Source organism: Eptatretus burgeri, chromosome 8 (assembly GCF_056783735.1).
Source record: "Eptatretus burgeri isolate ZD-2024b chromosome 8, Ebu_testis_v1, whole genome shotgun sequence".
Classification (NCBI taxonomy): Eukaryota; Metazoa; Chordata; class Myxini; order Myxiniformes; family Myxinidae; genus Eptatretus; species Eptatretus burgeri.
This window is the reverse complement of record NC_140968.1, coordinates 68,167,422-68,192,743: the sequence shown is the minus strand read 5'-3', so window position 1 is coordinate 68,192,743 and position 25,322 is coordinate 68,167,422. Positions and strand designations below refer to the sequence as shown.

The 25,322-nt window shown below is 41.3% G+C and overlaps 1 protein-coding gene across 5 annotated transcripts in view; it reads left to right on the top strand.

Moving 5' to 3' along the window:
* ARID3A (AT-rich interaction domain 3A) overlaps positions 1–25,322 on the top strand; it is a 196,781-nt gene that overhangs the window by 111,199 nt on the left and 60,260 nt on the right. For all 5 annotated transcript variants that reach the window (XM_085892426.1, XM_085892422.1, XM_085892425.1 and 2 more), the window contains one exon: positions 15,148–15,220. In XM_085892426.1, coding sequence (XP_085748552.1) covers positions 15,148–15,220 — 73 coding nt within the window. The remainder of the gene's footprint in view (positions 1–15,147; positions 15,221–25,322) is intronic.

Genomic DNA, 25,322 nt, shown 5'->3' with positions numbered 1-25,322 from the left:
TTTTTTGCTTAAATTTGCGGAGTCGATCGAGTTTTTACTTTTGCTTGGTTGGAAGCGCCTTCTTCCTTATAAATGTGCAATCCCAACCGCCCCATTCTTATACAAATGTGTATATATATTTGTTGTAGCCCCTGGATCGCGGGGGAACCACGAGGGAGGGGCTACCCCTAGTTCCTCTCCCGTCTCACCAGGAATCGCAGGCTGTCGCACACGAATAACTTTGTGTCGTGGCGGATTACTAATCGACTGCGAACGCCAATAACTTGACCACGTGACCCAGTGTCCTCCATCTGACAATTGTTTACCGAGGAACACATGATCGCCTTATCGGGGAATCACACCCTCGATGTGTACTTGCGATACTTAAGTTACTTACCATATCAGGTGCAGCCGAGCGGAGTTGTCAAGTATGCACCGGCTATTAAGCAGATTTTAGGGAATAATGTTCTGGCTAAGCTAGGGTGCAGGCCATGCTTGACCAGGTGGAAAAGAAAAAACGAGCTGGGTACTTTTCTAACAGGCACATTTGTTTAAACAAGAGTGAGGAAAATTATTATACAGTAAGAACTCCTCTCATAACCTATCCGTTATGGGTTCTTAGTTCAGGAGAGACATACACAGATTCACTTGGTTCTCTAATGATGCTTATACCCGTAAAGAACTGGATCACATTTTATCTCGAGATCGTTCAATGTTCAAATCATATCGGGTTTTCACAGACACTGAAGCTCTGGCAAACACTGACCACAGACTAGTTTTAGCTGATATACGTCTGCACTCTGTGTAGCATTATCAAGCAAGACAGACCAGGGCGACATTTGAATGTGGAGGCTATGGTTCGTTATCCAGAACTGTCAGCTCGATATAACATTGCAATTCAGAACCAATTTGATGCTTTGGGCGAACTCCCAGATGATATTGAGAAGTTTTGGCCTCTTATCCGTGACACTATCCTCTCTACAGCATCCTACACCATGGATTCAGGAGCATGGTTTTAGGAGGCAACAGAAACAGCCCTGGTTGTTGGCTGATACCCTGGCCATTATTGAGAGGAAGAGGCAAGCACGACTTCAAGGAAACATCCCAGAAAGAAGGTGCCTTTGTGGTGTCTCTCGGGTGAAGGCTAGAAAAGATCTTGATTCTTGGTATGGAAAGATCAGATGAAGCTGAGGAAGGCATTCATCAAAACGACCTTAGACCTGCCTTCCGGTCAATCCAGCACATATGTGTTGGTCGAAATTCAAATTAAAAAGAAAAGCAGCATTCCGATCAAGAAGGCAAGCGGCACCCCCCTCTGCCATACCAATGAGAAAACCCTCAACTGCTGGAAAAAAAACATTTTGAGCAGGTGCTTAACTTCCCCCTGGTACAGACTCCCCTTGACTTGGAGGAAGAGGCACCCATAGCTGGCGATAATGTCACTGTGCGTATGGATCCTCCATCCTTGTCTGAGGTCTGCCGCGCAGTGAGGAAACTCAAAAATGGTCGAGCTGATGGGTGGGATAACATCACTGCAGAACTGCTGAAATGTGTGGAGACTCCAATTTGTGACGTATTACACTGGCTTTTTATAAATGTCTGGAATTCTGGGCATGTTCCAGCCAGGTGGAAAAATGGCATCATAATCCCCATCTACAAAGGCAAAGGCCCCCGCTCCAACTGCAGTCGCTATCGCCCAATCACCTTGCTATCAGTCCCTGGGAAGGTTTTTGCTCATGTTCTTTTGAATCGTATTCTCCCTCTCCTGCTACAACGTAGACGCTCCCAGCAATCTGGTTTCACTCCAAACAGATCTACAACGGATGCCATACGAGCCCTCCGTATTCTTGCAGAACTTCATCGGGAATTTCAGCATCCAATAAATATGGCGTATATCGACATGAAGGCTGCATTTGACTCTGTTGACCGAACATCCCTCTGGAAGGTGCTGAGAGGCAATGGAGTTCCATCATCACTTCTCAACCTGATCTGGAACCTCCATGGACAGACAACAGCCCGTGTCAGAGTGGACACTGACTTATCATCACCTTTCCCCACGTCTTCTGGAATTCGTCAGGGATGCATCCTTACTCCCTCTCTCCTCTGCTGCGCCATGGAGTTGATAATGTCAAGGTGTTCAGATCATCTTGGAATCAATGTCGGTGGAGAAATCATCAACGATGTAGTCTGTGCAGTTGATGCTGTCCTATTTGTGAGAGACCCTGTTTACTGGCCGGATGTGTTCAACCGCTTTGAATCAGTTGCTAAAAGCCTATGACTTAAGCCCTCATGGCGAAAAACGAAAGTACAGAATGTTGCCATTGGTCCTTCTCCCTTGACAGTACCTATCTCTGGTGTAGTTGAGTCAGTGGACCATTTCACCTACCTGGGCTCCAACATTCATTCATCTGGATACTGTAGCCCTGATGTACGTAGATGAATCGGCATGGCTGGCATTGTCACGAGGCAACGAGACGCTGTCTGGAAACAGCACCGGCTTAGTTTACCATCAAAGCTCCGCATCTACAGAACATGCGTCCTACCTGTTCTCCTCTATAGTTGTGAGACGTGAACTCTTTTGAAAAAGGACCAAGACACTTTACAAGCTTTCCAAATGTGATGTCAACGTCACATCCTTGGGGTACGTTGGTATGACCGAATTTCAAACAGGACCATTTGTGAGATCACTAGACCAGACCCCATCACTCTCGGTATTGCAAAGAGACGCTATTCTCTGTTTGGACACATCTGCCATTTAAATGAGCATGTACCGGCTCATATTTCCTTGGAATTTGCCACAAATCTTTCCCATGGTCACCAACCCGATCCAACCTGACGTCGTTTTCTTTCTTTCTTGGTTACGCCAGTGTGCCAACGAGTTTGTCCTTAGCCCACGTGAATGTTGGCAGAAGGCGGAAGACCGACAGTTATGGGGGTCGCTACATCCCCTAGTTGGGCATGTGTATTTGTAGTAGAAGTGGAAAATTATGTGTCACAATATGGGATTTATTGCAAATGTACAGCAGGCAAAGCAAGGAATTTGTGGGGTGCATCAAAAGACACAGTATTTATAAAAAAAAAGAAGATGACAGTGCAGAGTTATCCTGAATATTCTTATAGTCTTAACTTATGCTATGACAGGCACCATCACACACACACACACACACACACACACACACACACACACACACACACACACACACACACACACACACACACACACACACACACACACACACACACACACACACACACACACACACACACACACATCCGAGGAAAATTATAGATAGTCCAGAGAGATAGAAGCAGTTGAGGATTAGTGACCTCTCAATAACTGGCATGGTCGGCGGACCTGCGCAACCCAAAACACTTCGGAAAGGGGAGGAGGGAGAAATACTGAGGGTGCCGAGGGTACGTGAGTGAGAGGTGCGAGTGTGATGCAATGTGGGGTACGGCATGGTGTAAGAGGAAGAATGTGAGGTGCAGCTCAGTACGGTTCACTCTTAAGTTCGCTCTGAAAAGAACATTCTTGGTTGGGCTCGCCAATGTCGATTGCTCTTTTGCGTCCACAGCAGACTAGAGATAGATGGTAGAGAAAAGATGCGTAAGAGAAAAGACCCCATCGTAATGGTGTGAGAATCTGAACATGCAAATGTTGCTGCGAGATGCAGTCGAACTGAGCGTTGATAGAATGAGAGCAGCCCCAGCTCTCAGTAGTAGTGCATGATGCCACGTTTGATCATGCTGATTCACGGTGCCCCTCACTCAGCGCCGACGCTTGTCCTCCTTGCACCGCCTGTTTACCCAGTGAGGTCATATATCTGCCGAGTTCTGGCGTCTGGCGACTTTTCCGTCCTGGTGAATTCTTTCTTGCTCTGCTCCCTGCTCGTTCTGATCTCAACTGAGCTGCGTTCACTCTTTTTATGAGCCCCGGGCTAGGAGAGGAGCCAACATTCACATCAATCAAGGCTTTTGGTGAATTCAAGCTTCCTCATTGGTCCATAGCTGTTGCAGCCATACCCCACCAGGCCCCGAATGCGAAAAATGGCTCAGTCGCTCACTGACCTCGTCATGCGTTGGAGCTCTGACTTTAACATGGGGCCATGGTTTTTGGAGGTGCTCTCTGGCCCTGAACATGCGCTGGCCGACATTCAAATGTGGGATTTTGGGGAAATCCCCGCACCACCCGTATATTTTCAAACGAGCTCCGGCGAACGTTCGCGCTTCGAGTTATGCCCCATAATAACCCGATCCTCATCTCCTCAGCGTCCCTCGAGGCTGCGGTGAGTTTTCTATGAATAAGTGGCAGTTGCGGCAGTTGTAGAGAAGTAGGAGTACGTTGGGGCGTTTGTAGTGAAGAGATTGTAATGTGGCATTGTGCCGAAGAGGTGGAAATTCCTTGCAACGATGTCGACTGTAACTTTCGCGTTTGTTGTTAAAATATAAGCATGAGTTGTTGCGGGTATTTTTGGTAGTGGTATGAAGTGGTTGTGGTGAGCGTGGTACAGTATGGTGAGCAGAATGAAGGTCTGAGGTGAGACAGCAGTCGAGAATTGGCGTGCAGTTTTGAATGGAAAATGGTGCGCAAATGAAAATGAGACGCTCACAGTGCTGCTTTGCTTGGTTTGTCTCATCATTATCGATTTGCGTGCGTGATTGCTTGCGTGTTTCACGTGAGAGAGACAAAGGAGTGGAAGAAGTGCGGAGATTGAAGATTAAGGACATAACTAAAAGAGCCCAACGCAGTGCATCTTTCCCATTTACCCACTAGACATATGGAAAGGGCTAACTAATACACATACTATTGAAATAACTACCTTGGGATCTCTGTATATTGTGTTCCATTGCCTCGGAGGAATGTGGTTTTACAGAACCACAACAATGTGTGTGTGTGTGTGTGTGTGTGTGTCTGTATATATGTATGTTTCCTGGTACACTCAGACACACAGATTTACTTGGGATTACTCACTGGAATAATTTTGCTGTCAAGTCGCAAAATTGAGACTTTGGAAATTTAATCAATACTTCGCGAAACAAAGTCACTGTCACACTGTGGTAACTTAACAAAGCCAATTAGTTCAAAAATATACAAGAATAGCAAAAAGACAAAAGACAAAAGTATAAACACAAAAGGCAAAAGTGGCGGTGGCAAAAAACCGCGCTGTATCTCGCATATATATATATATATATATATATATATATATATATATATATATATATATATATATATATATATATATATATATATATATATATATATATATATATATATATATATATCTTGTTTCAAAAAGAGAGATGCAACTTTAAATGTTTCTTCTTTACAAAGAAACAGAAACCTCAGGAACGTGAATGAACCAAACATTTCTTGAAAGCTTATGACATGGTAAAGTTTTCTATCACTGATTGCTATTGCAGTAAGTCACTGCTGGAGATAGGGAGAGCCCAAGGTCTGAAATTGGCATTTACGCAAAATCCTTGTAATTGATGTTCTCGATGTGTGCCCCTCTGCAGTTCAGACAGGCATTGATCCTGACTCCAAAATTCTGTCCAACTTTCCTGTCGGTCTCATGTGGCACTGCCTGGAAGCAGTCTGACACCTCCTGTTTCACATTATCCAGTGTGGCAGGGCAGTTGGCATAGACACAGCCCTTGGAAGCCCCCCAGAACCAGTAGTCCAGAGGGTTCAAGTCTGGACTATGGGGTGCCCAGTTATGAGCAGTACCCAGGGCAACGAGGTGGTTTCTGAAGAGCTGCTGCAGGAAAGTGATGGTGTCATCAGCTGTGTGTGGGGGGTGCACCATCCTGCATAAACCAAGTCATGCTGAGCTTGTTTGGGGTGACCTTTTGGGCTAGATCATGATGAAACTTCTGGAGCACGGCCCAGAAGCACTCACCATTGATCATCACCGTCCTGCTGTTGTCATTCTCAAACCAGTAAGGCCGTAGCGTTCCCCAACTGGCATTGAAGGTGGAAAAGCATGTGACCTTAGGTCCTTTGAGATACCTCTCAGTGATCTCGTCAGGTGGTTCTAACCCCCAGAAAACGTTGTGGTTGTTGATGGCACCGTTCAAGTGAAAATGGGCATCATCATTGAACCAGATCAGGCTGATCCAGTTTGTGTACTGCTCCATCTTGTCATTGAGCCAATTGCACATATCAAGTTTCCTTCTCATGTCATCTTGACTCAGTTTATACCTAATAGAGATGATGTATGGGAAAAGCTTCAGTTCCTTCGTGAGGATATGTCAGACTGATGTTCATTTGATGCCTAGCTCGCGGGAGCGCCTGTGGTGGGACTTTTTGGGGCTGTCCACTGCAGAATCCCGCACGGCGTCGATGTTGTCTTGGCTCTTGGTTACTGATGCTGGCCTGCCACTGTTGGCCTTGCTCTGGTTGTGCACTGTACCCTCATGCTCAAAATGTTTCACAATACGTTGAATGGCATAATTTGTGGGTCCATCACATGTTCTGAGGTCGTATTCCCGGCAGAACCTCTGGCGGGTGTCTACATATGATTTAGTCTCATACCACAGAGCCACCACTTTTGTCTTCTGTTTTGCTGTCAATGGCGTAGTTGAGCTACAGGGCTAGAAATCCCAGGGAACAAATAACAACACCAAACCCTGAAAAGGAAAACGGTATAGGTCAAAAAAACAAAGAAATGGCAGGAAGTCAAAGTTGTATCAATCTTTTTGAAACACCCTGTATCATCATAATATAATGGGCATAAGCCTGGAACTTCTAACACTCTTTTCTCCAAACATATTCTGTTCATACTTCCGAAATCTTCACATTATGTGTTCCATGAATTTACGCAGGTGATAGCAGATTAAAAAATCGAATATAGATAGAATTTTCAAAGAGGGAATCGATGACGTCACAATCAGCAGCATTTGGCGGCAAATCGACAGGCGGGTTCCAGACGACGTGCTTTACTTAACTAAGTCCATGAGTTCAGGACGTTTGTTCAACTCAGTATTTACGACTTTTATCCTGACATGTTGTTAATCTGATGATGGAGGTAATAGAGAAACGATGAATACGTGAAATCGTTCGTGTTACTCATCCGGCACAATGTGTCAATACCAACAATCTAAAGTGACCGGTCTCAAACACTACCATGGGCACCCAGACACGCCACCAATATGAACTGAGCTGTTGAATGCGGTGCAAAACATCCAAAGAAACTACCGTAACAGAGTATTGTGATGCGTCCTGTCCCCCATACCCGCCGTAGATGGATATCTGCAAGTACAATACAATAGAAGTCCAGAAATCACATCTGTTCTTGTGTGAATCACTTTAACATAAATATCCTTGGAAGTATTTTGTTCAGCATTCTGGCGATGGCTCACCTACTCTTCGGGAAATACACCATGGGATCTTTGACGTCCACCAACTAATGTAGTCAGATGTGACACCCAGTTTAACTTTCATCCGAGAGACAGCACACACAGTGACACATCACCCTGTCTGTGAAACACCAGGATGACAGTTTATAGCTGAGTCCGGATTTGAACCAAGACTAGACAGGTCAGGGATGAGCGTGTGCATCTCTCGGCCACCCTGCCACCCTAGTGCCCATGAAAAGAGGAAGTTGGAGTATAAACGAGGAGACAATGAGGAATAATAACGATTTTAAGCCCACCCATTTGCATGGCTTAATGAAATGTTTCACAAGGCTGCATCGTGGAACAGACCACTGAATACAGCAGATTGTTGAAAATGCTCTACGTGGTTAATAAATCACAAAAGCACATGATATTAACGGGTTGGGGGAAGGTCCTACATTTCCTGTCAAGTGGTGGAAATGACTATCCTTTCAGAGGAACATGGGGTTGAAGGTTTATTTGGACACATTACACTCTCTGTGCTATGGCCGAAGAGGAGGCCCGAACCAACATTCCTGCTGTGACCCAACGCAAAAGCATTTTTATAATGACCAGACCACTTTTTTATATGGTAATTATAGCTTTGTTGATTATGCAATAACTTGAAATAAACAAGCAGATGGTGGCCTGGGTGAAGGTTGGAGGCGGCTTCGAGGCAGGAAACTAGGCCTGAAGAAAACGATTATGGATGGAAAGCTCGTTATGAGAAGCAGACAAACAACTTCTTTGAGTTTGTGGGAATGCACGCAGCAGGGTCAGAGACCAGGAAGGCCTCGGAGTCCCATCGGACAGTCCGGCTGCTGCCTGCGTCGTCCTGCGGCCTGTTTATTTGTCTGGCAAAAGCCGGGGCTGGGACACTCATTATGTTTGGGAATCGCCCAATTTGATGGTTTTTGTGTTCGCTAAAAGTAAACAAGCAATTCAGTTTCAAACCACAAACTGCTTCTTTGCACGGAGAAAGAAAAATAAATGTTCCGTCCATTTAATATTCCAAGAGTGAATACAATTTTTCAAACTTTTAATGGAATAAAGCAATCGTCGGTGTTCTGATGTGCAAGATTATAGCCACACTGGGTTATTGTAATATCAAGGCAGCTGGGCCTCCAGAGTCAATTTTGATTCAAAGCAAGTGTTATAGGAAACCCATCATTGCACCTGACATACATTTTTGTCGAAAACTAACATGGAGAAACCGTGTTTTCCCTTATTGAAAATAAATGTAGTGAATGGTATCCCATCGAGGCTAATCAATGGTACATACATGGTATTCATCTTTGATCAATTATATATATATATATATATATATATATATATATATATATATATATATATATATACACAGATATATACGGTATGGTATGGCATGTCAGAAGCAAATGCTAATCAATGGTATGCTTGATTGTCATTGAAAATGGAATGGAATCTCAATGGTGTTGAATGGTTTGCTATGGTGATCATTTTATGGTATATGGTTACATTTTATATGGTACATACATGAATAGCATTTAGAGATTGTGAAAGGATCAGATCGATAATGGACCATACAGTAAGTCCCAACAGGCACCTTTGAGCATGATTTACATGTACGCGTAAAGGCGATATGATTTGTGGAGGTTTGACTTCTCAGTGAGTAGAATCTGACCTTAAACCATCTTCCTGGTACCACACAAGGAGGGTTGTAAATGTTCTTTTGGAGCTGAATGTTTAGCTGGCTGTTCTACCTCCTGGAACTCTGCTTTTCATTTCAAGCTAGAGTGAAGTCGATGGTGTGCTTCCCACCTAACGCAAAGTTGAAAGATGGGAAAAGGTTCCACCAGAAATGACCCAATATGAAATTTTGAAATAAATTATTTTTTTCCCCGATTTGACCCCTGGAACATGAACCGGGGGTCAAATCCCCAAAAATCGTTACACATATATATATATATATATATATATATATATATATATATATATATATATATATATATATATATATATATATATATATATATATATTTTGCTTTAATCCATCGCCCAGTGTTGAATGTTGATTGCATATACTGTACAAAGTTTCATTTAAAAATGTTTAAAAATGTGCCCATCATTGCATTTTTGGTCTTTGACTTTTTAACTGTGCCCCAAAGGGTGGGGACAAAAATGACACTGCTCTTCCACATTGGTGCCACGTGGTGATCATATCGACCAAGTTTGGTGAATTTCTGCCCAACCGTTTAGGAGATAGCGTGACAGACGGACAGACGGAGCCGATTACAATATCCCTCAGTTTTTTTCAAAGATCCAAGAATGACTTTCAAAGGTTGTCGGTCATGTGTTCAATTTTTCAAACTTCTGCCCCTGGAACTCCACTGCACAGGCAATGGCAAACCACCCAGTGTTTTCCCTGACTATAAGCAACAATATCCTTAATTGTTAGAATGTCGAATCCCAAATACAGCCACACAATTTATTGATATAATCTGAAAGAATTCCCTTGTCTTTCTCGGCAGTTTAAAACTCATGAAGAACATTAACATCATACACACGATGATGCTAAAAGTATTGGGATGGGAAGGAAATATGTCGGGTTTTTCATTCGCAAAAGTTTATTCGATTTGTAAGTGTTAGAGTCAGCCTTTGCCAACAAACACATATTTGATCATGTCACTAACGATGCTGCGTAACAAATTTTCTTATCTGGTTTCAATCATGCACTTGCATCACCTGGCCACTGGCAACATCATTGCTCAAGGTACAGCGATGCAAACTGATGCCATGACACCTTCCACCAATTATGGCAGGAATTGAGAGTTTGCCCAGAGAATGGCACATGGGTGGCCAACCATTTTATAAAAGTTGTGCAATCCATTTTTAAAATGCCCACCAAAGAGAGATGTCACACTTAAACATCTGTGAATAAGCTTTATTTCTTGTATTTCAGTTCCCAAGGATATTTCCTACAGTTTACTTGGGAAGAACCAAAGTGATGGAAATATCACAAACCTCTGGCACTCAATAACTGCAGGCACATTGAGGGGCAATCATTCAATACCTGCTGCGAGTATGTATATGTATATATATATATATGTATATATATATATATATATATATATATATATATATATATATATATATATATATATATATATCTATATATCGAGATACAAACATCTATGTATGAATATATATATATATATATATATATATATATATATATATATATATATATATATATATATATATATATATATATATATATATATATATATATATATATATATATATATATATATATAGCCTGGTGTTGGCGCAGTGGTAAGGGCAGCGGCTTGGGATCCAAAAGGTCCTGAGTTCAAGCCCCGTTGGGCCACTGAACTAATACACCAGGGGGTTGACTCAGCCTGTCATCCTTCCGAGGTCGGCGAAATGAGTACCAGTATACTGGGCCGGTGTATACCCCGGTTAAAATAGGTGTACCATATCCCTGTGTCGTAAGAGGCGACCAGGGTTGCGTCAGGAAGGGCATCCGGCGTAAAACATGTGCCAAATCACTATGCGGATCATACGGATGATCCGCTGTGGCGACCCCTAACGGGAGCAGCTGAAAGAAGAAGAAGATATATATATATATATATATATATATATATATATATATATATATATATATATATATATATATATATATATATATATATATATATATATCTAGATACAAACATCTATGTATGAATGTATATGTATATATATATATATATATATATATATATATATATATATATATATATATATATATATATATATATATATATATATATATATATATACATAGATGTTTATATATACATACATAGATGTTTGTATCTATATATATATATATATATATATATATATATATATATATATATATATATATATACATTCATACATAGATGTTTGTATCTAGATATATATATATATATATATATATATATATATATATATATATATATATATATATATATATATATATATATATATATATATATATATATATAATTTTTCCCAGAACCAACGAAGATGTCTCTTGTGCCATTTTGGTGATGTCCCACTTCCTCATTGCTCTTCCTTTCCCCCAGAGAGATTCCCATCACCAGTCTTCATCGCACCATCTCCATCATCTCCAGCAATCTTTCCTCTTATACTTTATCAAGGCCCAGGAGAACAGGCCTTATTACCATTTTGTAAATAGCCCCCTTCAGCCAACAAAAATCTTTTGATTGGAGACCACCCTCAAAACACTCCTTCACATAATCCAACTATATATATATATATATATATATATATATATATATATATATATATATATATATATATATATATATATATATATATATATATATATATATATATATATATATATATATATATATATATATGTCTCTGTCTCTATCTGTCTCTCTATGTCTCTTTGTCTCTCTATGTCTCTCTCTCTCTGTCTCTCTCTGTCTCTCTCTATTTCACTCTGTCTCTCTTTGTCTCTCCCTCTTTCTCTCTTTGTCTCTGTCTCTCTCTATTTCACTCTCTGTCTCTCTTTGTCTCTCTCTCTCTCTCTCTCTCTCTCACTCTCTCTCTCTCTCTCTCTCTCTCTCTCTCTCTCTCTCTCTCTCTCTCTCTCTCTCTCTCTCTCTCTCTCTGTCTCTCTGTCTCTCTTTGTCTCTGTCTCTCTCTATTTCACTCTCTGTCTCTCTCTATTTCACTCTCTGTCTCTCTTTGTCTCTGTCTCTCTCTCACTCTCCCCCTCTCTCTGTCTCGCTCTCTGTCTGTCTCTGTCTCTGCCTCTCAGTTTCCACCTGCCCTCTCCTCCTTTGTTCAAAGTAACTTGAAAATGTCCACCTGCTTTAATCCCTGCTTGCATTACTTCATAAAGTGTGCTGTCCCATGGATGGATCTTTAGCCAGGTATCCCATCTGCTGGTATTATTTGGTGGATTTAAGATATCCAATCATGGCTTTTGCAAAGAGGACATGAGCTATCACCATCACCCTGACCGAATTACAAATTCCTACCCAAATTATCACCAGTCGAACATCAGGCCTGGCCAGCCAGTTCGTGAAAGACTTGGGTCAAACATCTCCCACAACCAACCCCATGCAAAAACAAGATGGGATTACTTGGGGCAGTTAAAGAAGTAGTCTGGAGTTTAATTCCCCACATACCTTATCTCTAATATCCACATCCTCTCTTCCTCCCCTCTCTCTTGTTCACAATTACCAGTTTTCTCCATATTTATCCTCAATCCCCTACTTTTCAAACGTTCTGACCATGCAACCATTGCATCTTGACTTCCTTCCCCAGAGTCTGACATCACCATTAATTCATCTACAAACAAGGTAACCCTCTTACTCCTCCCTTACTCAACACATCCATCAACACCACAAGCAGAAAAGGACTAAAAGCTGACCATTGATGTAAACCGACCTTTATTTAAAAGGCCTCTAAGCAACCATTCCAAGTTCTGACTAATGTCTTAGCCCACTTATACATCAGCTCAACTGTCCTTACCAGTCTTTCAGGCACCACTCTTCCTCTAAAACAATACACCACCTCCTCATGAACCCTATCATATGCTTTGTTCAGATCCACAAATCCACAATACACCTTACTCATCCCTTCCAAAGATGTACCCTGTCCTTGATTAAGAATGAAGATAGCAGACGTTGTTCCCCTACCTGGCATAAATCCATATTCTATCACATCAATCTCCACCAACTCTCTTCCTCTAACATGCACCACTCTTTCCAATACTTTGAACACTTGCTCAATAAGTTTGATGCCTTTGTAATTCCCACTGTCCATAACATTCCCTTTATTCTAGTAAATCATTACGTCGATATCGAAACCTGCGAAAATCGAGCTCCGAATAAACCCCAAATGCATCAGACTCTGAGAGGAGGATCCCCCTTCTACCCCAAAACGACTTGTCCATGAATCTGATAGATGGGAGAGAAGAAAGGAGAGAAGAAAGGAGAGTGCTTGATGTCAGCGAAATCACAGTCAAACTGTCCCTTTCGGAAAGAGCTGCCAGATCGGTGACAAAACATCTGGTTCCCGTCCAGAATACAGCAATGGTTTTTCATGGAAAGACATCATCCTCGAAATTGAGGAATAGCCATGATGTTTAAATATTTTTGAGAGATAATAAAGCAGTGCTGTATTAATTAGCCCCCTAACAATGATTCTTGTTTTCGTTGGTGCCATCTATTTTGTTCTTAGCTTGGATATATAAGCAGCTTGTTAATTCCATCTATATCCTCTGTCCTACTGGTCTGCTTCCTCTAAATAGCACTCTGTGGCTTCTTTGTCCTGCATTTCTGTGGATCCACCCTACCCCAACCCCCACCCCTGGGTCTGGAATGTAAATAGACCCCTCTTCCATAGTCAAACCCCGCCTAGGTCAGCCAGTGCCGTTTGTCGTTACTGCTAAAATGTGCCGCAAACTGTCGTAGGTCATTGACTGTTTGTCGTCGGTTCATTGTCACTGAATGTTTCTTCATTCTTTACAAGGACGTAAGAGGACAACTGCCAACTGGACACAGTTTATGAGATTTGAACCTGGGGTCACATCATCATGGGCTATGAGCTCTGATAGAAATGCCATATAGGCCAACCAGCCCAAATTTCAATTTCTGAGTTTGGTTCGCATTATTCACATCATATATAATTTATTGATGCTAAACACCTTAATCCTTGTTTCAATCAATAATTTTCATAATCATAGTGTTTGTATTGGGGATTCCTTTTTTTCTTATTTACTTATCGGATGTGGACGGAGATGCTTACGGGTAGCATGTCATGACCACCATAGGTTGCCATGAGAAAATGCTTCCGATACATTTGTTGTTGTTGTTTACAAAATCTAAGCTCATGGATTGTTGGCCTGTGATGGTACTTGGTTGAACACCTTGTGTCCAGATTACTGACCAAAAGGTCTACTCTTGCAAAAGAACCATCAGTATATTCCACCGGGTCATCTCCACAGTGATTCCCTCTAGAGCTAGCACAACACCCGGCAGGATAGCCTCGAGGTATGTACACTGACCTCTGAGCTGTCTCGCCTGGGTTTGAATGTTGGCCCAGCTACAAACTGTCATCTTAGTGTTTCGCAGGCAGGGTGAGGTATCAATCAATCAATGCACGTCTCTCGGATGGACATCAAACTGGACGTTCCATCTGCTGGCATTAGTTGATGGACATTAAAGATCGCATGATGTCTTTAGGTAAGAGTAGGTGAGTTATAGCCAACACCCTGAACAGATTCTAAATTCCTGCCTCAATCACTTTCAGTTGAACGTTAGACCATCCCAGCCCATTTGTGAAAGACCTGGGCCAAAAATGTTCCCACTGACCCCATATGAGATGGGAATAATTGGGTCTGTTAAATAATTCGTCATCATTGTAGTAGTAGACAGTGGTAGTAGTCGTAGTTATAGTATAAGTATCGGACAGCCCATTAGCTGAATCTCTTTTGGGCCATAATTCAGAACAATAATGGTTCCACGTAATTATTTGGTTGTGTTTATGACCATTTAAGGTATCTTAAGATCAGACAGAAGAGATATGAGAGAAATGGTGATTTACGTGGTAAAGGGGTTTGTTTTTGTCTCTTTTCTCCCTCATTCATCCTAGACTCAATCTTCCTTCATTCCCAGTCCATCTCTCCAAATCTCTCCCTGCACATGTTTTCTTTCTAAAACCTTTTAAAAATTATATTCTTAAACTCTCTGAAAGTGGTTGTTCTTTCTATTTTTACAGCTTTATGAACTGGATGATGACCCCAAAAGGAAGGAGTTCTTAGATGACCTTTTCACATTCATGCAAAAACGAGGTAAGTCGAGACACAGGTTGAAGTGTGCATGGGGGCGGTCAGGACAAATGAAACATGAAACTGAGAATGTTTGTCTGTCTTTATTCATTTGTGTCATTGATGTGGTTTGTTTTTTGTTTGCTTGTGTTTTTTCCTAAAATGTCTTACAAAATATTTGTCTGCCTGTCTGTCTGTCTCTCTCCTTTTGTTGAAATTTGAAAACTTGCCATAAACAAACATTGTGCTGCCCCCGGGGTGTGCAGTTGTGGCATTCACTTGTTGTATTTTGCTGTAGTATTTCTGGTATATTATGGGGTGATTGTGGGGGGATGATGGAATTGCAGGATGTGGGATGGTGGTGGGTATTGTAGAGGGGGGGGCATGTGGGATGGTGGTGGGTTTTGTGGGGATGATGGTTAATGTGGGATTGTGGAGTTCGGTGGAGGGGGCATCTTGAAAGTTTTAGCGTCCAAGGTTAAATCCTCTCGGAGGAGTAGATGATACATACATACTTTATCTCCATTATAAATGGATGGTGGTTCATTTGATTTGTAGAAATTTGTGTTGATAATTATTATAATAAGTAATTATTTTCAGGTGCTCTTGCAGTAACTGCCTGGCAATGGCAACAAGTGTTTAAATCACTGCTGAAATCGTCCGTGTACATGTGCTGGTAGCTGGGTCAAGATGGTATTATTGCTTTGAGTGATGGATGTTTCATCTGTTTAATCATGGGGATTGCATCCCCTCTCCATCGTGCTGGATAACCACAAGATCTAGCCACATCTGTTGTTTCATGACAGTGCTTTAAACATCCCTTTTTAAAAAAAATTAAATTTAAAGCACACCCTATGCTCATACAGATTGAACCCGAACCTAGATCCCATATAACATAACTAGTGCAAACACGTTTGTTACCTAATAAAATTCAGTTCCTCTTTACATGTAATTTTTACTTTTCACACCTTTTAAGGTATGAAAAGTTGCACGCTTCTTTTTTATTTCGGATATTTCATGATGGATGTTTAGACTAAATATCAAATATTAAACATATTTGATAAAATATTCGACAAAGAAAGGCATTGACACTACAGGAAATGGTGAACATCCTGAGGTTTGAGATTCCCTTTACTATTTAACTGTGAAGTCGTGGGCGAATGACTTAAAGAGGTGAAAGACGGTTAAAGGTTGATCCTCGAAAGTGAGTGCCATGTGATCAAAATGTAAAAAGCTAATGTGGAAGAGAAGATTTTCAGTTACGGTCATTTATCTACTTGTGTTGCACATTTTACACTCTACTTTAAAAAGACCCAAACAAAATCTTGAGCAAATGCTGGAGTATGTAAATGGCGTCTGTAAGTCTCTTTGTCCTCGAATGCTGATGACAGTACGTCGCATACGAAACAGAACGGAATTGTGTTTCACGTACCTCTCTGGCTCTAATTCGAACTGACACTGTGAAATGTATCGGAGAGCACAATCGAGTCTACCGGAAGAAATAAATCACAAAACAGTGTTCAAAGCTTCTTGTCTATTGACCTAAATTATCCTTATTTCTTGGAGTGGGTTCAACATGACTGCACTCTTCAACTAGAACAGCACTCGGTAGAGCCCCCATCCCCACTCGACTGAACAGTTTACATTTTGTATCCCACTGATGGGTCGGATCTGTATCCAGACCGTGAAGTTGTCACACACCAAAATCTAATCGACTTGTTCTAGTCACCGACTCAACTCATCCAAAGTTATATCATGGTTCATCCACAACTTTTTGAAACATCATTGTTTGTATCGTTTTTGGTCCGATCTCTCAATGGTGAAGAATCACTTTCAGAAATTTTAAAATCTCGGATCCGGATCCAGATCTTCATCAAGATCGAACCAATTCGTTATTGTCACACACCCAACCTGTCCACGAGGTTTCATCTGAATCCGTCCATAACTTTTTGAGATATTGTGCTATCCATCGTTTTGGCGCCATATCCGTGTGGAGGTTTCTGTCCATGAACATGGTCTTCCAGAATGGGTTGATCTCCTCTCCATCGAGTTCATCAGCATCATCTTCGTAGGTGAACAAACCTCTTTCATTTTATTGTTTTCAATTGTGCATCCATGTATATATCATGGTCATTTCATGTTTGATTCCCGGAAGCTCTGAGCAGAGCCATACATATAGCAATGTAGTATAAGAGAATGGGCTCAAGGTTTATACTTCCTAATGACTCTAATTCTGTAGCCTTTTTTTTTTAAGCAGAAACAAGTAGCTTCCTGTTGAAGACACTTTTTGGTCTTGCAATTCTACATTCCTGCTTCTTGTAGAAATGAATGACTCTATCAACTACCGTTACAGTAGTGCCTCATTTCCATGCATGACTCAACCTGGGTTGGAATCCCGGCTATCACTAATATTGCGTTTTGAGGTTCATTTAACCAACCTGCATTGGCTGGCAATTAGAGCCGTGCCCAATTGTTTTCATCAGACCCTCTCTGAATGCAGGCCAAAGCGAGACTGGTGGAACTTCACCACAACACCGACCAATCAAGTGACGAGTGGGTGTCTCTTCTGATTTTCAAACACAACAAATGTCATCTCTTCTCTTCAATTTTCTGTCCTTTAATATTGTCGCGTCACTTTTTTTTTTTCCAAACAAAGGAAGCTCCAAAGATTTCTTGGGAATGTCAGAAGCAAATTGTCCAACACTTGTTGGAAAAGAACTGGCCGTTTCCGTCGAAAACTCGCTTTGCATGGAAACTGGAATTTTGCAACTTGGGTCGAGTGTAAAAGCGAGTTGCGGGTAAACCTGGATGAGATCGAACCCAGGTTTTTCACCTGCGATGAGTGGTTTCTGGAAACAAAGTCGAGGTGATGTCAAATTTCTTGATATGGGATGTCCAAATTGCCGTCAAAATCTGGAAAGACCGAGGTTGCGATGTCTGATGTGCCGGCACCATGGGTCAATTAGCCCCCTCCTTTGTCAAAGTTCCTTGCACATCTTCGTTGTTTGATATTGGTGACAAGTAATGTTTAGAGAGTCCACTCTCGAGTGTGGGAGGTCCACGGTTCACAACCCGGGTGGGTCAAACCAAAGTGTAAAAATAGTACGTGCTACATCCTTGCTTGATGCTCAGCATTTGTAATGGATAGAGCACACACAAACAACCATAGGTTGGTAATTATAATGCAGGCTTTGATGGGCTTAATGGCCTCCTCCTGCATAGAAGTTCCTTGGAAGGGAACTCATTTAAAAAAAAAAAGTCTTCAATGAGAATTATGGGCTGCCGTTTGTTACAGGGATTTATCTGCTAACCAGCATACAGCTACAAATTGTGTACAGTTAAAGTCTTGATCATTCTTTCTTCTGCTTCTCGTTTTGAGCCTTGGGTGGGAAATATTTTATGTAGTGAAGATGAGTATGTATCCCCTTAATGAAACTTCGTGATAAGAGGTCCACGGTTCATCAGAGCAATGTGGGATGAAAACGTTGTGCTCCGGCTCTGGATATTCGGTGTAATTATGCCGAGCACTTCCTCGAACCTCTCTCTGTCAATATGAAGACACCTTCATTTCCAGATCCTCCTCGGGTAATTCACACGATATGCACTGTGTCGATCCCTTTTGCGATATGCACTGTGTCGATATGCACTGTGTCAATCCCTTTTGGCAAGCCATGGTTGTGTCAAAAATAGTTGTGCCATGATGGATCATAACATGGTGAATATCACCAAAATGACCATTCATTTTGTCTCGAAACCTGCACCGCTCCACATAGGCAATCCATCACTTGTTCTTCACAGTAAGGTGACCAGTTCAGGCCCAATAAATACATCCTGACTGTTTTAGTCTTGTTTTATCACCTCAAATTGGATGAGTTGCATTGACTGAATGGCCTGTCATGCAGATATACGGTGGCCTTTAATTTCCTGGTGATTTTGATTGCATTAACTGAGGCATAAATCGGCTGCTTGTAGTGGTATTGGTAAGGGTAACTATCTATACCTATTGGTTCGTTTACATCAATGGATAAGCGTAGTAGTCAGCTTTCATGGTCATGGGTTTTTAAGTTTCCCTGATGTAATGTGTATTAGCAAAAATTTTGTGAAAAATACAAAAATTTCAAACTCTCATCAACAAAGCAAAAGCTCATTTTGATGTTACAGGTACAACGGCAATGATAGCATTCTGAAATGACGATGCTCTATTGGTAAATTTAGTGCATATTTTTCCCTTTCCATCCACACATATGGAATACTACCGTACTCAATTATATACATATGTTCCCATTTATCAATTTGACATCTCCCCACCAAAACAGACAATTATTTTGATAATGAAAATGGACGTAACAGAGAGTCTTTCATCTCAACAATTGGCCCGTTTAACATTGCCATCTGAATCCAAGGTTTCTCGATGCTGGAATCTCCAGGATCAAATGTCATATGTTGAATTGATTCACTCGTTGTCTAATTACCAATGTCCTTGCAATTATTTATGTGAAAATACACTGATCTCTCCCAATGTGTGATTTATGTACAAACCTCAGCATTAGTCTGATGTCAATGTTAAAAAGGGAGGTGAATTGAAACATTTGAATGGCAAAAATATCGATCGATAAATATCTATATATTGACTGTATTAAAGACTGCATGATCAGTCAAAATGTCACCAAGGCCAGCACAATCATTCCAAAAAGATCTTTTTTTAAAAATAACGAATTCATTACAAAGATGGAGGGAAGAAAACACAGCAGTACAAATTGTGCAGGGGTGTTCACCAAGTTCTGTGAATGAAATACAATAGTTCAACAACCGATGGAATTTTTCTCAATACATAAGTATACATATGTAAGTAATAACAATATATTTTGCTATTTATGTACAGTACTGTGCAAAGTTTGGATGATTACCTCTGCCACTGAAGGTGAAGGAGGTTAGATTTTCACCCCTTTCTGTTCGATTTTGCAAGTACATTGGTTTGTCGATTTTGTTATTCTGTGTGTCTATTTGTTTGTGTGTTTGTTTACCCTGTAGCAGCCACACCGTTTCAGCGATCATGACCAAACTGGGTACAGACGTCGGCCATGCTCCAACTTAGACACTTGTCGTTTTTGGTGAATCTAGGTCAATGGTCAAGGTCAAGGTCACTGAAAAACCGAAATTCTTAACTTTCAAATTGCGATTGACTTCCAAGTTATGATCATGACCAAACTAAGTGCTATAACTCATTAAACAGTAGCACTATCGACTTATAAGAACCAAATTGATTTCCAGGTTTTTGTTTTTTCAGAGATCATGGAGATATGACAAAGTTATTCCGGCAATTCCTTGCTCAACGAGCAATTTCATTTGTCTGTCTGTTTGTTTATCGCCTACGGATCACACTTTTCAACCGATCTTCACGAAACTTCACCACATTGTACAGTTTGTGATAAGGAAGAAGCCTATTGTTTTTGAGGTCAAAAGGTCAACATAGGCCAAAGGTCAACAACTTGGGTGAGATTTTAAGAGTGTCAATTTTCATCTCATTGACTTGAAATTAGAAGAGGATTTTCATATCAGGTCACAGAATTCAACCAGCCAATTATATTTGAGGTCCACATCGGCCAAAAGGTCAGCATAGGCCAAATTTCTAAAATTGTTAATTTTCATCCGATTCACCTGAAATTTGAAGAGGAGTTGCATATTTTGTCAATGAATTCAACCACCAATTATTTTTGGGGTCAAATGTGTTTTTTGGATTTTGTAAGTATCGTGCTCTGCACGACGTCTCTTGTTTGTCTGTTTTGTTTGTATGCAGGATATCTCAAAAAGTTGGGGACGGATCTGAATGAAATTTTGTGGACAGGTTCGGTGTGTGACAAGGATAACTGATTATATTTTGGTGAAGATCCGGATCCAGATCCAAATACTAGAATTTTTAAAGTGATTCTTCGCCATTGAGAGATTGGGCCAAAAAACGATATATAGCACGATATCTCAAAAAGTTGTGGACGGATTCAGATGAAATTTTGTGGACAGGTTGAGTGTGAGACCACGACAAATTTATTCGAATTTGGTGAAGATCCGAAGCCGGATCTGGAAGTACGATATTTATTTAATTTTTAAAAAGTGATTCTTCACTATTGAGAGATCAGGCCATAAACGATTTAGTAATGCAGAGCATGATATTTCAAAAATGTATTGGGCCCAATACATTTTCATGGATCAGCCATTACATGGCAGAGAGATGCACTCAATCAAGTGCCCTTCTAGTTTTCACTTCTGTGGTTAAACATTTATGGGAAGTTAGAAGTGTGGAATATAGGTCCAGCCATCAGGACCATACTCTGTGCAGAGCATTGGGGCTGCCCAAACAGTCTCCTTGGCTATTGGGCACAATCCTGGACAGGTCACCACTCCAACACACCAGCAAGCTGGTGCTCATTTTGCCGATCTCAGAAGGATGACAGGCAGTCAATCACACCTGGTATTAATTCAACAGCCAAATGGGATTTGAACTCAGGATTATGGAATCCCAAGGAGAAGGAGATTGGGACCATACTCCGGACAGAGTGTTGGTGCTGCCTAAGCAGTCTCCTTGGCTATTGGGCACAATCTTGGACAGGTCACCACTCCAACACAGTATACCAGCATGCTGGCACTCATTTTGCCGACGTCGGAAGGATGACAGGCAGAGTCAACCCCATCTGGTATTAATTCAACAGCTGAGCAGGATTTGAACTCAGGACCCTCGGATCCAAAGCCCACCACCCTAACCGGGCATTAAAGATAAGTTGATAATAATTCAACTTTGTGTCAAAGTCAATTTAATATTACAGTTACCTTTAAGTCTTCTTCTTCTTCTTCTTCTTCTTCTTCTTTCGGCTGCTCCCGTTAGGGGTCGCCACAGCGGATCATCCGCATAGTGATTTGGCACATGTTTTACGCCGGATGCCCTTCCTGACGCAACCCTGGTCGCCTCTTACAACAGGGATATGGTACACCTATTTTAACCGGGGTATACACCGGCCCAGTAAACTGGTACTCACTTCGCCGACCTCGGAAGGATGACAGGTTGAGTCAACCCCCTGGTGTATTCATTCAGTGGCCCAACGGGGCTTGAACTCAGGACCTTTTGGATCCCAAGCCGCTGCCCCAACCACTGCGCCAACACCAGGCTCACAGTTACCTTTAAGTATATAAAATAAATGAAGAAATTGAAACAGTTTTATTTTTGCTCAACATATATTATCATGTGCGAGTAATACACAACATGGCTTACAAGTTAACACCGACTTTGTGTCCTTCGACGTAAGCATCTGAAACACGTGCTGCTTTCCCGATGAAGGTAAGTCTCGTGTCTGTGGTGCCAGTAGTTATCACTTTATTACAGTTTATAAAATGGAACTGTGCTGGGGTCTTCTCAGAGGGTTTCGACTCGTGCTAGGCCGCAACTGATTTCAACTCATAAATGTGTCCAACTGAATTTTTTTTCAAACAAATGATACATTTCGTCGCATGTCTGACTTGTGTAGCTGAAATATGATAAATGGATTGTGCATGGTTGGCTTATAATTAGTATTTTAGGATTTCATATGTAATTTCACATCAGGGACAGCTTTTGGCTTTATAAACAATAGCACTTTGGGACACTCGTACAGCTTATTCCTCATTCTTAGTTTGGTGTATGATTTCATTTTTAGCAGTTGCTACTGTTGCTGAAATAAATTTGGAGAAAATGTCATGATTTTGACGTTTTGTTTTTTTGATGTTTATGGTGCGTTACCTAAGGTAATACATGGAGAGGATATGTACTCTCGTGCTGAGCTTTGGACTGTTAATTTTGAATCCTTATTCCACATATAATTACATTTTGGCATTCGCTAGTGTTTAACGTTCAATTGCAAGAAATTTGGAGAAAATCAGATGTTTCTTTATGGATTTTTAACGTTTTACACATTTGACTCCAGGTAATACATGGGGGTGACGTATGATTGACTTTTTAGTGGTTGCTAGTGTGGATGGGTTGTTCTCACTAACGGGTGCAAAGGTGAAAGGACACACAGAAAAGTATAACCAAGAACGTCCTTTCAATATCTCAACAATGTTTTTTTTTTGCCAACACTGTATATTCAAGAGAAAGAACCAGGTAAATAACACCCCAGTAAAAATAATGCACCATCTCAAAAGAAATTGAGCATCACCCTATAGATGTTTAAGGAAGATTCTCTGGAGCATGAAGTGGTGTGGAGTTGTAGAAAACTAAAGTTGAAACTAAATTCTGTTCTGTCAACAAAATATCGAGGAATGATGAAGTTTGGAGACATTTTGCTTATAAATAAACCCGACGTGTTCATACATACAGCTGGACATGCTGATAAACTAGGAAGTGACAAAACTCCAAACTTTAACATTATCACCGACCTGAATGCATAGCGACTGATTAAAGCGAACTGCTTGCGATCACAAATTAAATTTTTAACAGGGTATTGTGACCATGTTTTACAAGCTTGTCATCTTCTTTTATGTGAATAAAATACTGTTCTGCAAAAGTTATTAAAAATATATTAATGAGAAACAACTTTCGAAAGGTTGATTGTGAGTTATGACATCATACGTGCCGAGCTGATACCATAACTGCCTTCACATCAAGGTATTTCAAATGAGGTTCTTGGCTCATGCAGTAGTTAATAGATAAAGGGCAGCAGGTTCACAATATACTAAAGGGTATGGGGTGGGGGTGGGGGTAAGGGGAGGAAAAGGGGGGGGGGGAAGCAACCAACCTGGACTTTGCGATGGAAAGCAGGTAAGAGTTTCTTGAGTAAAGTATGTGACCTGGAGTGGCTTGGGGAGGGCAGAGTTATAAGAGGGCAGGAGGAGCAATGCTGGATGTACATTTGGAAAAATAGAGAGCCCACCAACTTGCCATTGGTAGGAGAATGATAGTCCTTGGGACTCCGTCTCCTTCCGTAAAATTTCAGTGGTGTGCAAGGCATTATTTTTTACCGCCCCAAGAGGAACAAAGTGAGAAGCGAACGCACCAGCCTAGAGTAGGGAGCTATACTCCAGGGAGCTCCATATGAGAGCCTTGTACACCATGATGAACTTGGTGCAGCTCAAGAATGCCTTAGCTCTATGGAAAATACCCAGATGGTGACTGGCCTTGGATGCTAGTATCTGTCTTGGTGCTAGTATTCTCAGTATCTGTCTTGGTGATATGATCCTCCCATGAAGGACTATGGCAGATCGTGAAACCAAGGAGTTCCAGGGACGGCACCTCTTCCAGTGGCTGTCTAGAGAAGCACATTGGATGATTTTATTGCCTTTCCTTGTGGAGACGCAGCATGAAAGCTGGTGGGTGATTTACTGGAGCTGAATATGAAATTCTAAGTGGCTGACCACGGCTTATATTGTCCAGGTCTGATGAAAGAGATTCAGCAGTGACCAGCCTTTCATAAGTGTTCTGCAGAGTTTTGTGGAGTGTTGAGTGATTGGTAAAATGGTAAAGTTGGTTTTCAAGAGAATCCAACAGATCATTGATATCGATCAAGAATGAAGTAGGTCCAGAGATGTTGCCTTGTGGAACCCCAGTCTGAAGGGATAGATCATGGCACCGTCAAGGGCCACCCACTTTTTTCCACTTGTAGAGGAAATCAGACAACCACTAGAGCAGTGGGCCCTGAATACCAAAGGAAGATGACTCAGAAAGAAATACGGGATGCCGGAAAATTAAAAGCAAGAGCGATGATCCGAACCTCTTGTTTATGTGTCAGGCTGCATCCATCCACTGCTGTATCAGAAGGAGTAACATATCCAAGGTGGAATGGCCTGGTCAGAAGCCAAACTGGTTGGCAGAGATTAGCGAGCAAGTTAGATAAGTGATAGGGCCCGAGGTCAGCTGTAATGATGGATTCCATTCCATTGCTTCATATGGCAAGAAGGCTGATAGGTCCGTCGTTGAGTGGATCGGTTTTGGAACTTCTGTTACAGATCGAAGTGGTTTGCAACTTTCCAACATGAAGGAAATTGCCAATCCAATAAGGACCAGTGACAGAGACAGGAAAGAGGATATGATGGGAATGAAGCAGAGTTCCTGAGGTTTAGGGCACTTGTGTTGTAAGGAGCAGTTGTGGAAGATGTGTTGAGC